Raw genomic sequence first — 13,656 nt, 5'->3', positions numbered from 1 at the left:
TCCCTGCATCCTTTCCCCAAGAAATGTGCCCTAATTTTAAGGCAGCTAATTGTCGATTCAGAATAGTACTGTGATAGTGGTGGGTGTCTGGTTTGGCTTTTTAATGCCGTGTTGGTTTTGTTTTGGTTTTGTTTTTAAGATAATGAGAATTAGTGGTTCCTCTGAGAGCTACAACTATCCATCCACCGTCTAATAATGGCTAAGAAGGGACAGAGGCCGTTGTACCGAGCTTTTGGTTTCCTTTGGTGTTTACTTTGACATTTTATTCATCTTACTACCATTCAGTTTTCTTTTTCAGTGGTGGTAATATATTGTTGTATCTTTACCAGAGTAATGCCCACTGTAATTACACTTATTTCAGATACTTCTGGGTACATGCAGCAAAAGACAGTAACTAACTGATTTTTACACACAAACCACACAAGTGAGACCATGAGAGCAGTGATGTCAAAAAGTATGTGAAATGGGTTAGTGATTTCTGAATTGGGCAGAATAGGATCTGCTGTTTCTCATGCTCACAAAACTGAAAAGTTTCTCTACCATTTCTTTTTACTCAGTGTAGTGGTAAATAAAATTTATTATGTTGATAGAAGCAGTTACCAGTAGTTTCTTTGTGCATCAGGCTGTGGTGTAGTAATATGACTAAACTTTTTTTTTGAACCTCTAGGTTTTTCTCAAAAAAACTCCTCTGCTAGGCAAAACCTCTATAAAATATGTGAAACAGATTTCTGAACATTTGGGAAACAAGTAATATTATTGACTGGAAATAAGTATGTAGTGTCTCAAAGCTTTCTGTAATGGGAAAAGCTCCAAAATCTTAGCAACTTTCTCTTTGTTTTGAGGCCTGACAGATAAGAGCAGTGAGAACAAGAGTCACCTTGTCCTTTTAGTAATCATGGACACAGGAGCTGCAGCAACTGATTTGGAAAAAAAAACCCCAAACCTCAACAAACTACCATGCAGGAGCATTGTCTCTCTGTTGCCATTAGCAAACAAACTGTATATATTTTGAAAATTCTTAGCAAAGAGGGAGTGGCAGGGTGAAGAGCTTGTATAGCAGAATGGGAGACAGTGGGAAGTGCCTTTCAAGCAAAATGGTTTCAAAAGTTAAAGGTAAATGATTCTACACATATATGTGTTTGCCAATATAAGTGCGGGGAAAAAACACTGGACAATGAAAAGTGAATTTAATGAAAGGAGTTTGTCGGGGTAAAAATACAAACATGGAAACAGGAGCATTCTGAGTAAAGATGAGAAGGATGGCGTTTGAAAGCTGCAGAAGTGAATCAGGAGATCCGTTAGAAGCAAACAAAAGCCATCTTGCATTGGTGGAACTGCTGGTACATAACGGCCACATCAGCTACAGTTGCTACTTTTTTTGACAGGGACCTCTGAAATAATAAATTTATAGAGTTAAAAGTATTTAAAATTAATTAAATGAAACTTTAATTGAAAGTACCACTAATTGCAGTAATTTTAGGATTTCTTTTTTCCCCTTGAGAAAGCTGGGTAGTCCTCCTTGTCTGTGGGCTAAAATCTTATCTGTAAAGGTGGGAAAAGGGGAGCCTTTTAAAATTGGCTGGGGAAGAGGAGAGAACTTTCTTAGAAAACAATTGTCTGAGCTAAAAGGCTTAGAAGTGATTGTTGTGTGTGTTTTGGCTTATCATCCAGTATTCCTCTTGCCTGATTAGTTTTCAAACATGAGCCAGAGGAGTTTTTTAAAAGCAGCTGTTTCACTAATTTGACAGATAAATCCTTAAGAGCTGAAATAATATTGAAGTCACAAAGTTTGAATCAGCTTCCCAATTGAACAGCTTTTTTTAATATGTTTCTGACACTACATGTTGAATAGCAGGGATCAAGAACATTACAGTTGTCTCAGTAGCATTTTGCTTTAGGGTTTCATTTTATAAGATTTTTTTAATTTTAAATTTCATTAATATTTTACAATAATTTAACTTGTACTTTCATCATAGTATAAAGGAAAGTGACAGCACAGCACAAATTTAGCAGTCCATCTTCCAAATGGCTTTGCAGAGGACTTTGGCAAGCAATAAATAAAGGGGTAATCATGACTAACTGGAAAAAGATGAGTGTGCTTTTATAATAGTGAAAATATTTCAGCTGTTGGGAAGATACTAAGACTAGAGGAGAAAGAAGTGCCAACCTGAGAGTAAAGAAAAGTGGCCTAAAATGTACGAGAGGCTCATGTAAAGCAAATGATTGAGTGGTCACTTGGAAAAATAGTTCTGGTCACTAAAAGTGTTCTTCCATTTTGCATATACACACACACCATCCTGGATGCAAAAAAATCAGTCAGTATCTAAAGAGCAGGTTGTTTCTATAAGTCTCTTGAAGGAAGGAGAGGGAGGGGAGAAGACAAGCGGGAAGGATAAATGATCTTGAGCCCCACTGAGATAACTAAGGGAGGAACAGTGGTATAAACATAAAGGTGTGCTAGTTCAGGCGTGCCACAAGTGGGAGAGTTAACACAGAGGCAGAGCTCTTGGCACATGAGCAAAGGGATTTTTGGAGAGAAGACACACCTAGAATTCTTTTATGAGTAGATGAATGCATCGTGATCATCCATCCATGTACTTAAGGGAAATAGGACTATACAACATCCTAGAGCAGTGTACTTTATTACCATTTTTCATAGCTCTTACAGCTACCTTCTAATTTTGCAAATTCACACTTTTTAGTATTTGCAAGAGGCTCCTGCTTGGCTTTGAAAATCCCAGAAAAGTATTGGCATTGTCAGAAACTTGAACAATTGAACACAAAACGCAAACCTGACAATGTGACTTCTCTAATATATTTAGATGCTTTATCTATGCATATGCTATAAGATCTCCGGGGAGATCTTACAGTGGCCTTCCAATACCTGAAGGGGCTACAAGAAAGCTGGGGAAGGACTTTTCATAAGGGCAGTTAATGACAGAACAAGGGGAAATGGGTTTAAACTGGAAGAGGGGAGGTTTAGATTAGATATTAGGAAGAAGTTCTTCACTGTGAGGGTGGTCAGACACTGGAACAGGTTGCCCAGAGAAGCTGTGGCTGCTCCTCCCTGAAAGTGTTGAAGGCCAGGTTGGATGAGGCTTTGAGCAACCTGGTCTAGTGGAAGGTGTCCCTGCTGATGGCAGGAGGGTTGGAACTAGATGATCTTTAAGGTCCCTTCCAATCCCAACCATTCTATGATTCTATGATTTATGTAATGAATTTTCTCAGTTTCAAAGTATGTAACTATATCACATATTCTGTAACTATGAGTTTTTATTCACCCTGTGGTAATCAACATCTAGAAACAGATAATGAGGTCAACAGTGCCCAGTTAACTCCATGCAACACGCCACCTCTCCTGTCCTGACTGAGTGCCACAACAGGTGAAGCTGAAAGCTGCAGGGCAAATGAACTCAATGAACACTTTATGGATATTTATGTACATGCTGGCCATGAGCCAACTGTGTTCCCCTGTGGCCAGGAAGGCCAACAGTATCCTGGGGTGCATTAAAAAGAGCGGGGCCAGCAGGGCGAGGGAGGTTCTCCTCCCCCGCCCTGGTGAGGCCACATCTGGAATACTGTGTCTAGTTCTGGGCTCCCCAGTTCAAGAGGGACAAGGATCTTCTGAAGAGAGTCCAGCAGAGGCCACAAAGATGATGAGGAGCCTGGAGCATCTGCCTTATGAGGAGAGGCTGAGAGAGCTGGGACTCTTCATCCTCGAGAAGAGAAGACTGAGATGGGACCTTATCAGTGTCTATAAATATCTGAAATGTGGGGGCCAAATGGATGGGGCCAGGCTCTTTTCGGTGGTGGCTGGTGACAGGACAAGGGGCAATGGGCAAAAACTGGAACACCAGAAGTTCCAGACAAACTTAAGGAAAATTTTCTTTACTGTGAGGGTGACAGCCCACTGGGACAGGCTGCCCATAGGGTTTGTGGAGTCTCCATCTCTGGAGATGTTCAAAACCTGCCTGGACACTTTCCTGTGCAACCTGGTATAGGGAACCTGCTTTGGCAGGGGGGGTGGGCTGGATGATCTCCTGAGGTCCCTTCCAACCCCTATGATTCTGTGATTTTACAGATATTTTACAGGGGTGGTTAACAAGGATGTGTTGCATAAGTGTGGGACCTGAGCATGACGTAAATGGTATGCAATAAGGGGTGGAGATTGTACTGGGTTTGGCTGGGATAGAGTTAAATTCTTCACAGTAGCGTGTATGGAGCAGTGTTTTGGATTTGTGATGAAAATAGTGTTGGTAGCACACTGATGTTTTAGTTACTGCTTGAGGTGCTGTGCAGATTTTAGTTGTCAGAACTTACTAATCACTTAAGTCCTGCTAGTTTGTCATTGACAGGCTTTCAGCTGGGGAGTGTCTCTTAATGTACGTCCAGCCACACGGCAGGGGTGGGATTAGAGCACAGAGCCTCAAGTATGTCCTTCATGGGATGATAAAGCATCCTGTAGCTCATAGATCTCACATGAATGAAAAACCTGCATGTATATGCGTTGTCATCACATTTGTATTCCTGTCATTTGGCCATGTAATTGGGTTTTGGTCACATGAGGAAAAAGCCTGTAAAATTCCTGGGAAAGCAAGGGTCAGAAAAGTGCAGTTTGGAACTGCACCCTGATTCTTTAAAAGGTGTAGCAGAAAGTGAACCACAAGCCAGATAAGCTCCTCTGGTGTGTTAATTCATTGGTTTTAGATTGGACACACTTAAGGAATAAAAGAAAAATCATGTTCCAAAACCAGCTTGATGATTTATTTATTTCTTTGTTTTAGGATTAGGTATAATTTATAATGTAGTTTGTGTGGTGATGCTGCTTTTTTGCAATCTGTTGATTTTGAACTCTTATGTGATTTGGACCCCAAACTCCTATAAAGGCATACAAGGAAAACTAGGGCATTTTAAACAGATTTTTAAAAATCTTAAACCCAGAATCTAAGAGCACAGTTCTCGTGCTTTAATGAATTACTTGCCAATTTATTATACAAAACTGTACCTATGAGATCTTAGTTTCTTAAAAGTAAATTTGTCAGTGATTGTGACTGGCAAGTCAGCCCATCATTTTCATCAACAGGTAATAGTTTATATCTTTCATAAATCAGTTCTAAATGAACTGTATGAAACTTTTACGAAAAAAAAAGTTAGGATTTAATTAAACTCATTCTTTCTAAAAGCTGTTTGATGTAAAACCAGTTTAAAGAATTAATCTAGAACATCATTCACATTTCCTAAGTGATGTGAGAGCTGGCTGTTTGAATAGGTTGGAGTATTGTAATGGTAAATATGGACCTGTTGGTAAGGGGCAGAGAATTTAATGTTGAAGGCCATATTTAGTTTGTGTTAGCAATTGCCAAGAATTAGTGTTTTCTTGGAATATAAAATATATATAAAAAGTGAAGAACTTTATTTCTAGGTTTCTATTACTTAGATCTCCCTATGCTGCAAACAAGTTTTGAGTCTGTTACTTTCACAAATTTCTTTAGTTGCATACAAACTGCTTATTGTTATGTTTAAAAACCCTTCTAAACATGCTTTCCATCACTACGTGTTGTTTGCCATTCATTTCCAGGAGGTTCTGAACAAAAAACGTTAATAAATATAAAGGAAAGGCTTGGTCTTCATTGTGGAATTCCTGCATTTGCTAATGTGCCCTGGTTTATTGTGTTTAATCACTTGTGTGTTGGGGACAAATGTATTTTTGTCAATCACAGGCTGTTCTTGACTGTTATCTGAAAAACTGATGAACTGTTGCTAAGATTGTCTTCAATGTCACCTGTAAGAAAAGTTATTTTTAAAAAGTAATCTTTTCCATGCAGAACCTTAAAATAAATCTTATCTTGTCTGGTCTCGAATAACAGCTGCTCAGGAAACAGGGGTTTTTTCCCAGGTTTTGGTGGAGGCGTCTATCTTTTGGGTCACAGCTTATGCTAAAATCTCGACCAGTCATCTAGCCTCAAACAGTGGAGACAAGCCAGTGTTGTGCTATGGCAGGAATGGAAGGTCATCTGCTAGAATATTACTCCCTCTCCTCCAAACACTACAGAATGGTAACTTTGACAGAAGATGTTAGCCCAGTGTAACTCCTTGACGCTGTTCCCCTCATGATGGGGAAGTTAGCATGCACTGTCAGTAAATTAAGTTCAGCATTGGAGGGTTATGTATTGATACTTAGAAATACAGCTCTTCCTAGTGAATCAAAGAGCATGCTTTCATATGTTAAGTAATTCTGCAGCTCAGCTGTTGTTTACAGTTTGGTAGCTATGTATAACTAGTACAGCCAGATCAGTCTTAGGGAGGAATACATATTTAAAACAAATGTATGCCATTAGGTTAACGTAATACTCCTTCTTCAACCCTTTAACTAGCTTATTAATTTGCAAAAATGCTATATGGTCAACTGTTGCATTTTCACAGTGCAAATCTTCAACCTGTTTTCTAAGTGCAAAGAGACTGTATGTTGTGCTTGACTGCCCCCCCCATATGTTTTTATGATCTGTATTTGTGTGTTGATTTCTAGGTTTCTTTATTCAGATGAAGTTCAAATTGGTCCTGAAACAGTCATGACTACTTTATACACTGCTAAAAAGTATGCAGTCCCAGCTCTGGAAGCACATTGTGTGGATTTTCTAACGAAGCACCTCCGAGCAGATAATGCCTTTATGCTGCTTACTCAAGTAGGTAAATTTAAGCTTAGTTTTGATTTACTATGAAAATCAGTATTTGGAGGGAAATTACTAAATATTAATTCACAGTGGGTTTGCTATCATGTAGTCTTAATTTATGTATGAAAATGTCTTGTTGCTCTGTTAGCATTTTTATTCTTATTAATGTGGAGGGAAGTTTTGGGGTTTTTTTCGCTTTTTTTTTTTTAGTATGCAATGGACTGGGACATTTCAAATGGATCCAGTTTATTTTACAGTGTATTTGCATGAATCTTTCAATTGTTTTTTCTTAAGGCTGTGCTTTAGTTCAGTATGATGGATTTGATGTGTACTTTTTTTTAGCTATATCACCAAAAATACTAACATAAGCATAAAGGAAAACCTGCATGTAGTGAATTCTCCTTAATTATGTACTCCTTTGAGAATTTAAGTGCTCTTTAAGGCATAAACACAAAGAGTACTTAGACAAATTAACCAGTTTTAGTTCAGATCTGTACTAGAGTAAAAATACTTTTTAAGATTAGTGGTTTGTCAACTTTATGCTTAAGATGTATTTCTTTACCTTTTTAGGCTCGTTTGTTTGATGAACCTCAGCTTGCTAGTCTTTGTCTTGACACAATAGACAAAAGTACTATGGATGCAATAAGTGCAGAAGGCTTTACTGATATTGATATAGGTAGGTTACTTAATGTGTCCTTAGCATGAAATGTGTAGCACTGGTACTGGTTTGGATGAAAATGATCTAAATCTGTTAACTTTTTTTTCTTTAGACACATTATGTGCAGTTCTAGAAAGAGATACCCTTAGTATTCGAGAAAGTAGACTCTTTGGAGCTGTTGTTCGCTGGGCAGAAGCAGAATGTCAAAGACAACAACTGCCTGTGACATTTGGAAACAAACAGAAAGTCCTTGGAAGAGCTCTTTCTTTAATCCGTTTTCCATTAATGACTATTGAAGAGTTTGCAGCAGGTGAGTTTTGGGGTTCTTTGTCTTGCTGTTAGACCACATCTCTGCACTGTTCACCTGTGAGTGTTTAGATGCTTAACATTCTATTCTGTTGTTAACTTTGTACTAATAAAAGTTGTGATGCACAAATGAAAGCAAAACTCTAGAGAATATGCTCTGGCCATTGGAAAATAGTATTATCATCTTCAGTGTGGGAATATATGTGGTTTAAATACAACAGCTGGAGTAATTCTTCAAATAATCTTAGAAGCTTTCTCTTTTCACAGGCCCTGCTCAGTCTGGAATCTTGTCAGATCGGGAAGTAGTGAATCTTTTTCTGCATTTTACTGTCAATCCTAAACCTAAAGTGGATTATATTGACCGACCAAGATGTTGCCTTAGAGGAAAAGAATGCAGCATTAACAGGTTCCAGCAAGTGGAGAGTCGCTGGGGCTACAGTGGAACGAGTGATCGGATTAGGTATGGCTTTTGAAATTATTTGGAGGAGAGATGGAGAAGGGTGGGAAGAATGGAAACATATTACTCAACTTTGACTTTTTGACGTAAGATACAATAACAAACATGCTGGTTCTGTTTGGGCACGTTTGATCTTTTCCTTATTTTAATATAACTTAGGCTGTTGTGCACATAAAATATAAAGTAGCAAAGAACAAAGTTCAGGGGGTTGGATGCATTCTAGAGTGATTGGGTGTTAGCTGCATATTCCTTTTTAAAATACCAAGTCTTGATCTGTTTTTATTTTGGAGATACTCAAAAGAATCTGGTTATTTTTTTAGTGATAGTGAATGTTGTGGAGGATTAGCAAAGCTTTAACATAAAGCTGATACCTTAAAAAGCATTTTTCTTACTATTGAAATGTAAATAGAAAGTGTTATTGGAAAAAAAAAAAGTAATTTTTGGTTCACTTCTCTACTCTTCAGTGGAAGTCTTTTCCTACTTGATGGGGAATAAGGTCACACATCGTCACAGTTGTTTAAATTCCTTTCTTGGCTTGTGTGTCACTAGGTTCACAGTTAATAGAAGAATTTCCATAGTGGGATTTGGATTATATGGATCTATTCATGGACCCACAGACTATCAAGTTAATATACAGGTACAGTACATTCTGTTTAAATAGGCTTATGCAGAAATGACACTTCCAGTACTTGTGAAAGGTTTGGTGTATATTTGCACAGGAGCAATTGATAGGCCAGGAATCTAATGTGGTGTTTTATCCCCAACAGCGGTCATAAGCAGAGCACTAGGGAAAAGTAAGAACAATATGAAACTCTTCTCCCTTTCTGCTGTATTCTCGTGTCCTTCCATCATTTTCATTATAGGCGTTTCCCGAGACCGATTTGGTTTCTCTGTTTAATAGCTCCTGGTGAATCTTTCTTCAGGATACTTGTCTGGTCTAACCTGGAATTTCTGTAAGCATTCTGCAGAGGAATTTCATAGCTCTGTAATCTGTTCAGTTGTGCACAAAGTCTGTCCTTTAATAAAGTTTCTAGTAATTCAGGAAAGAGATCTTGGATTTGTCATCAACTGCTCTCTGAAATCAGTGACATAACATGTAGTGACTGCTAAAAAAGCCCACTGTGTCATCAGGAAGATACTGGAAACAAGATAAAAGGTGACATTGTGTTGCTGTGTGAAAGCCAGGTATGCCCACGTCTTGAGTATCATGTGCAGTTCCCAGTCTCACAGAGCAGAATTAGAAGGTAGAGAAAAGAGTAATTAAAATGATTAAGGGGGTAGAGCTGCTGCTTTATGAAGGGAGACCAAAAAGGCTATGACTCTTCAATTTGTAGGGGAGAAGGCTATGGGGAGGTGTGAGCAATGCTTCTGAAATCACAAGGGTAGTGTGTAAGGTGAATGCAGAACTGTGTTATTCACTAAACCCCAGAATATTAGAATATTTTTGCTACTGCTGCATTGAAAGAATGATTTAACAGTGGTTTTGTTGCTTTCAGATAGCTGTTCCTAAACCTCCTTTTGGCCTGCTTAATTGTATTTTTTACATTTTAATCTGTCAGTTTTAACCTTTCTATTTTAATCTGGATACAACTTCATATTTCTATAGGATGCCCTTTTTTTGTTAGTTTGTTTCCAATAATAGCCTTTTGTTGATCAGCCTTGCCAACTTTTCCCCCCTTTTCTCAAGCCTTTCCTAATAGTTGATATGTACCGACACTGTACTTGGGCACATGATGTCCTTCAGTAGAATCATAGAATCATTTTGGTTGGAAAAGACCTTTAAGATCATCGAGTCAACTGTAAAAGTAACACTGCCAAGTCCACCACTAAGCCATGTTCCTAGTAGTCTGCATGCTGCTTATGAGGATTTGATTTTCTTAATTGCTCCTTTTAGCTTATTTTGAACAAGCTTCTTCATTTTTCTCTTTTTGAAATTTATCACAGCTGTGGTAGATTTACTTTTGTTGCTCATGTGGGACTGTTGACTCTATTATGGACACTGTTACCTAGTATTTCCATTATGAAGTTTTGAATCTGATCCTGCTCATCACTCAGTACCAAATCAAGGGTTGCGTTTCTTCCTACTGAGCAATTGGTTAGCAAGCTCTTGAAATGGTCAGTGATAGCATCTAAAAATGTCACTCCTGCCTCATGTCCTGATATGACACTTGCCCGGTCTGAGCGGGTAATTGAAGACACCACTAAAACGGTATTTCCTGCTCTTGTAGCCTGTTTGGTCTCTCTTAGGATGTTGTGATCAGGATTGTCTTCTAGTAATACTGATCCAGCACTGCATTTTTTCCTTTTTAGGTATGGAATTTCAGTCCATTTGAATTCTCTTTCTTACTGAGATTAGTTTTAATTTGATTCTAAGCTTTCTAACAAGGTATTAGCATTCCATGATGGGCACAGTTTTGCTCTGCTGTGTATTTTATAACCTGGTGATATCGCATCACATTGATTTATTAGGTGTGTGGGAAAATTTGTGAAAGAAAGAATCTGTGTCTTCCTTTATGGACAGAAATTCAATTTCTCTATTTATTTCATAGACTTCTAGCATGAGCTGGAACTGCTGGTTTGGTTCATTTCTGGGCATCCTATTTAAATGACAGTTTATTTGTCTTCTGTTTCCTATTTGATGATTACCATTCTCTGGCCATCCTCTGCTTAAGATAGGAATTTTGTGTCTGTCTCTTCAGAAGAAATGTTGTGCCTTTCCTCTTATGATGTTCCAAAGAGAATGTATCTGGAATGAGGTTTTGAAGGAATTTGTTGTCTTTTCCACATTCCTCAGTTTAAAAGCTCACTTGCAAATTCTTTAGTTTGAAGTGCTATCGGTGTGTTTTTCTCACACTATAAGTCTATGTAAATGAAGAGCATTAGTGCACTAGGTTGACTCTCTAGAACAAAAGAATTGGTACTGAGGACCTAGCAGCTGTGCTATACGTATCTGGGGCTTTTTACTTTGCATTAACTCTTGTTTGATCATCTTGGCTAAATTCCTGTGAGCACATGAGCATTTGGTGTGATCCCTCAGCACATTTCCTGGATTTATTTAATCTGAAAATAATTTAATTCTTGCAAGGCAAACCAAAGCATATTAAGTGGGAATAATCACAGAGATTCACTTGGAAAACATGCTCCTGATCCAAACTGAAAGGCTAATGTACCTTTATGGTTCAGATGGTGGCCATCCATCTTATACGTGTTCTCTTTATTCTGGAAGTATCCCTAATTCCTGATGAATCTGAAACTCTCTTGTCACAATCTTTTCAGGCAGGTGTTTTAAGTCCTGTGTGTCTGCCTTTCTTCTTGGAGCTGCATCAGTACTAGCAGAGCTTCACAGAGTTAAACATTTAATACTTGTCTTAAAATAGTGATAATGTATATAGCAAATACATTTTTTATGTTGAAGGGGCTTATGACTTCAGCATTATAATTAATATTTCTGTTGATTGTGGCTGGAAAACAAAAAGTAGAGCCCATTTTGCCTAGAATAGAGCTTAATCTCATTTGTGCAATATTACAAATTATGTGGCAATTTAATAATAAAATATTATTTTAGGATTTGTGTTAGTGCAGTAATCTTGAGATGTGTTTTTGTTACTCTAAAGCTCTGATACCCAACTTCTGCAAGAGGTGTTTGACAGCGTGGATCAGGACTGCTGTCCAAAATGAGAAGTGAATTGGCTGCTATTACTACATCTTAGTGATTCCTATTAGCCACTAAAATTGAAGGCAAACGAAGTAATATGTAGTCTGAATGTAATTTTTATACTGAATCTAGAATATAAATAAGTTGTAGAAAACAGCAGTGCAAGTTCCTGTTTTAAGAATGTATGATGGACTGCTTACCTTATCTGTAAAAGCTTGTTTTCTAAATGAGCCACAGCCAGCGAATGTGCTTCCCTCATGGGGGCTCTGCAGGTGTATACAGGATTGTATGTAGCGTGTGAAGGTCAGAAGTTGAAGGTCTAAGAGCTATTCTTCATCTCCCAAGCAAAAACTATGACCTGGTTGGAGCAGTGTTGAGTCAGCCCACAGACAGCACAGCCTGTATAGAACTCGCAAGCCACTGTTGGGCGTGCTGCTGGGTCAGCCCTACTGGTATCAGGAAATTACACCTACTTTCCAGTTCGGAGATTGCACTATTCTTACAATTAAACTGGGTGGAGTAGGCAAGTGTTTGCTTGTAATCTTCTAATATGCATACAATAAGAATCGAGCTTGTAAACCTAAAAACTACTGTTTTCCTTGTTTTGTACAGATAATTGATTATGAGAAGAATCAAACACTAGGACAGAACGATACTGGATTTAGTTGTGATGGAACGGCCAGTACATTCAGAGTTATGTTCAAAGAACCTATAGAGATATTGCCAACAGTTTGCTACACAGCTTGCGCAACGTTGAAAGTAAGAATGCCTAACAGTACAGAAGAAAATGTTATTTTGATGCAAGAGTTGTTCCTTTATCTGTCTTCTAATGGGAAAGTGTTTTCTAGGTCTTGAATGTATTTTAAGTTTAGTGCTAAAGGAGACCGTAATTAAACTCCACAGTAACTTTTAAGACTGCTAGCTCTCCTCTGTGCCACAGCACAGAGTGCATAACTGGATCCTTTGTGCTTTCCCACTTTCTGGCTTGATGTAAGAGACTGAGTCCTAATGGAAGTCACTGGTTCTGTGTGGGCGTTATCTAGAATATTTAATCTATCAAATTTAAGTTTGATTTCTTTTATCAAGGATATTCTAACCACTAGCTAGAGTCAAAAAACAGTTTGGTTTTTGTTTTTTTTTTTAAATCACTTTTTATATACTAGTGCTGAAATGCAGGAAGGAATTACTTGCTCTAGGAAAGTCTGCCCTTAATGTTATGGACAAATTTATTTATTTATTCAGTGTTTTCTCAATCTTTTAATACTCTTCTAAATATAATTCTCATACAGAAATAAGAGTTGAGTGGGTTGAAAAAAAATGTTGCACATTAAAAGAATCTGAGGCAGGGAATTAAGTGAGAATATAGACAACCTGTGTGACAAGGAGAAATACTAGAAAATATTTACTCATTACTAGTTGGATAAAATAAAGTGGTTTAAATCTACTGTCAGAGAAACTTTTTTTTTGTTATTCAGTCATAGGGCACTTGCTTCTGTTGTCTGTGATTTGGTGTATAACTTATGTGATGTGGGTACAGAAATTTTATACTGTTAGATTAACCTAAGTCAGTAGTGTTTGAACTTCAACATTTTCTGGGTCTTGCTGCCCACTTCCACTCCCTTGCTGATGTCTTCTGATATGTTTCAGGGTCCCGATTCCCACTATGGAACAAAAGGTTTGAAGAAGGTGATCCACGAATCTCCTACTGCTAGCAAAACATGCTTTGTCTTTTATAGTTCACCAGGTAACAACAATGGTACATCAATAGAAGATGGACAGATACCAGAAATAATATTTTACACATAATTTCACCTGATCATCTCAAATGTGTCAGTGTAGCAGTGGATTTCAGCTCACTAGTGGTGGCAGTTAAAAAATTCTGTGAAATTACATGAATGTGTGAAAACAA

General features: G+C 37.9%; 1 protein-coding gene across 1 annotated transcript; it reads left to right on the top strand.

Moving 5' to 3' along the window:
• Positions 1 to 6,530: 6,530 nt before the first annotated feature.
• Positions 6,531 to 13,655, top strand: LOC104529673 (BTB/POZ domain-containing protein 1). Its single transcript, XM_010174039.2, has 7 exons — positions 6,531 to 6,683; positions 7,242 to 7,347; positions 7,442 to 7,639; positions 7,903 to 8,095; positions 8,642 to 8,729; positions 12,360 to 12,506; positions 13,395 to 13,655. Exons 1-7 carry the CDS (start codon positions 6,570 to 6,572, stop codon positions 13,551 to 13,553), a joined length of 1,005 nt encoding a protein of 334 aa, XP_010172341.1. The 5' UTR covers positions 6,531 to 6,569; the 3' UTR covers positions 13,554 to 13,655.
• Position 13,656: the final 1 nt, after the last annotated feature.

Source organism: Antrostomus carolinensis, unplaced genomic scaffold (assembly GCF_000700745.2).
Source record: "Antrostomus carolinensis isolate BGI_N321 unplaced genomic scaffold, ASM70074v2 scaffold17808, whole genome shotgun sequence".
Taxonomy (NCBI): Eukaryota; Metazoa; Chordata; class Aves; order Caprimulgiformes; family Caprimulgidae; genus Antrostomus; species Antrostomus carolinensis.
Note: the sequence above shows the minus strand (reverse complement) of the source record. Positions and strands in the feature narration are given on the sequence as shown.

What these genes read in the sequence shown, in the direction of transcription:
- LOC104529673 (XM_010174039.2), top strand. Translation starts at nt 6,570, where the DNA reads ATGACTACTTTATACACTGCTAAAAAGTATGCAGTCCCAGCTCTGGAA. An exon ending in TATTGAAGAGTTTGCAGCAG is followed by an intron (nt 7,640 to 7,902) that starts GTGAGTTTTGGG and finishes CTCTTTTCACAG; the next exon opens with GCCCTGCTCAGTCTGGAATC. An exon ending in GGAACGAGTGATCGGATTAG is followed by an intron (nt 8,096 to 8,641) that starts GTATGGCTTTTG and finishes GTGTGTCACTAG; the next exon opens with GTTCACAGTTAATAGAAGAA.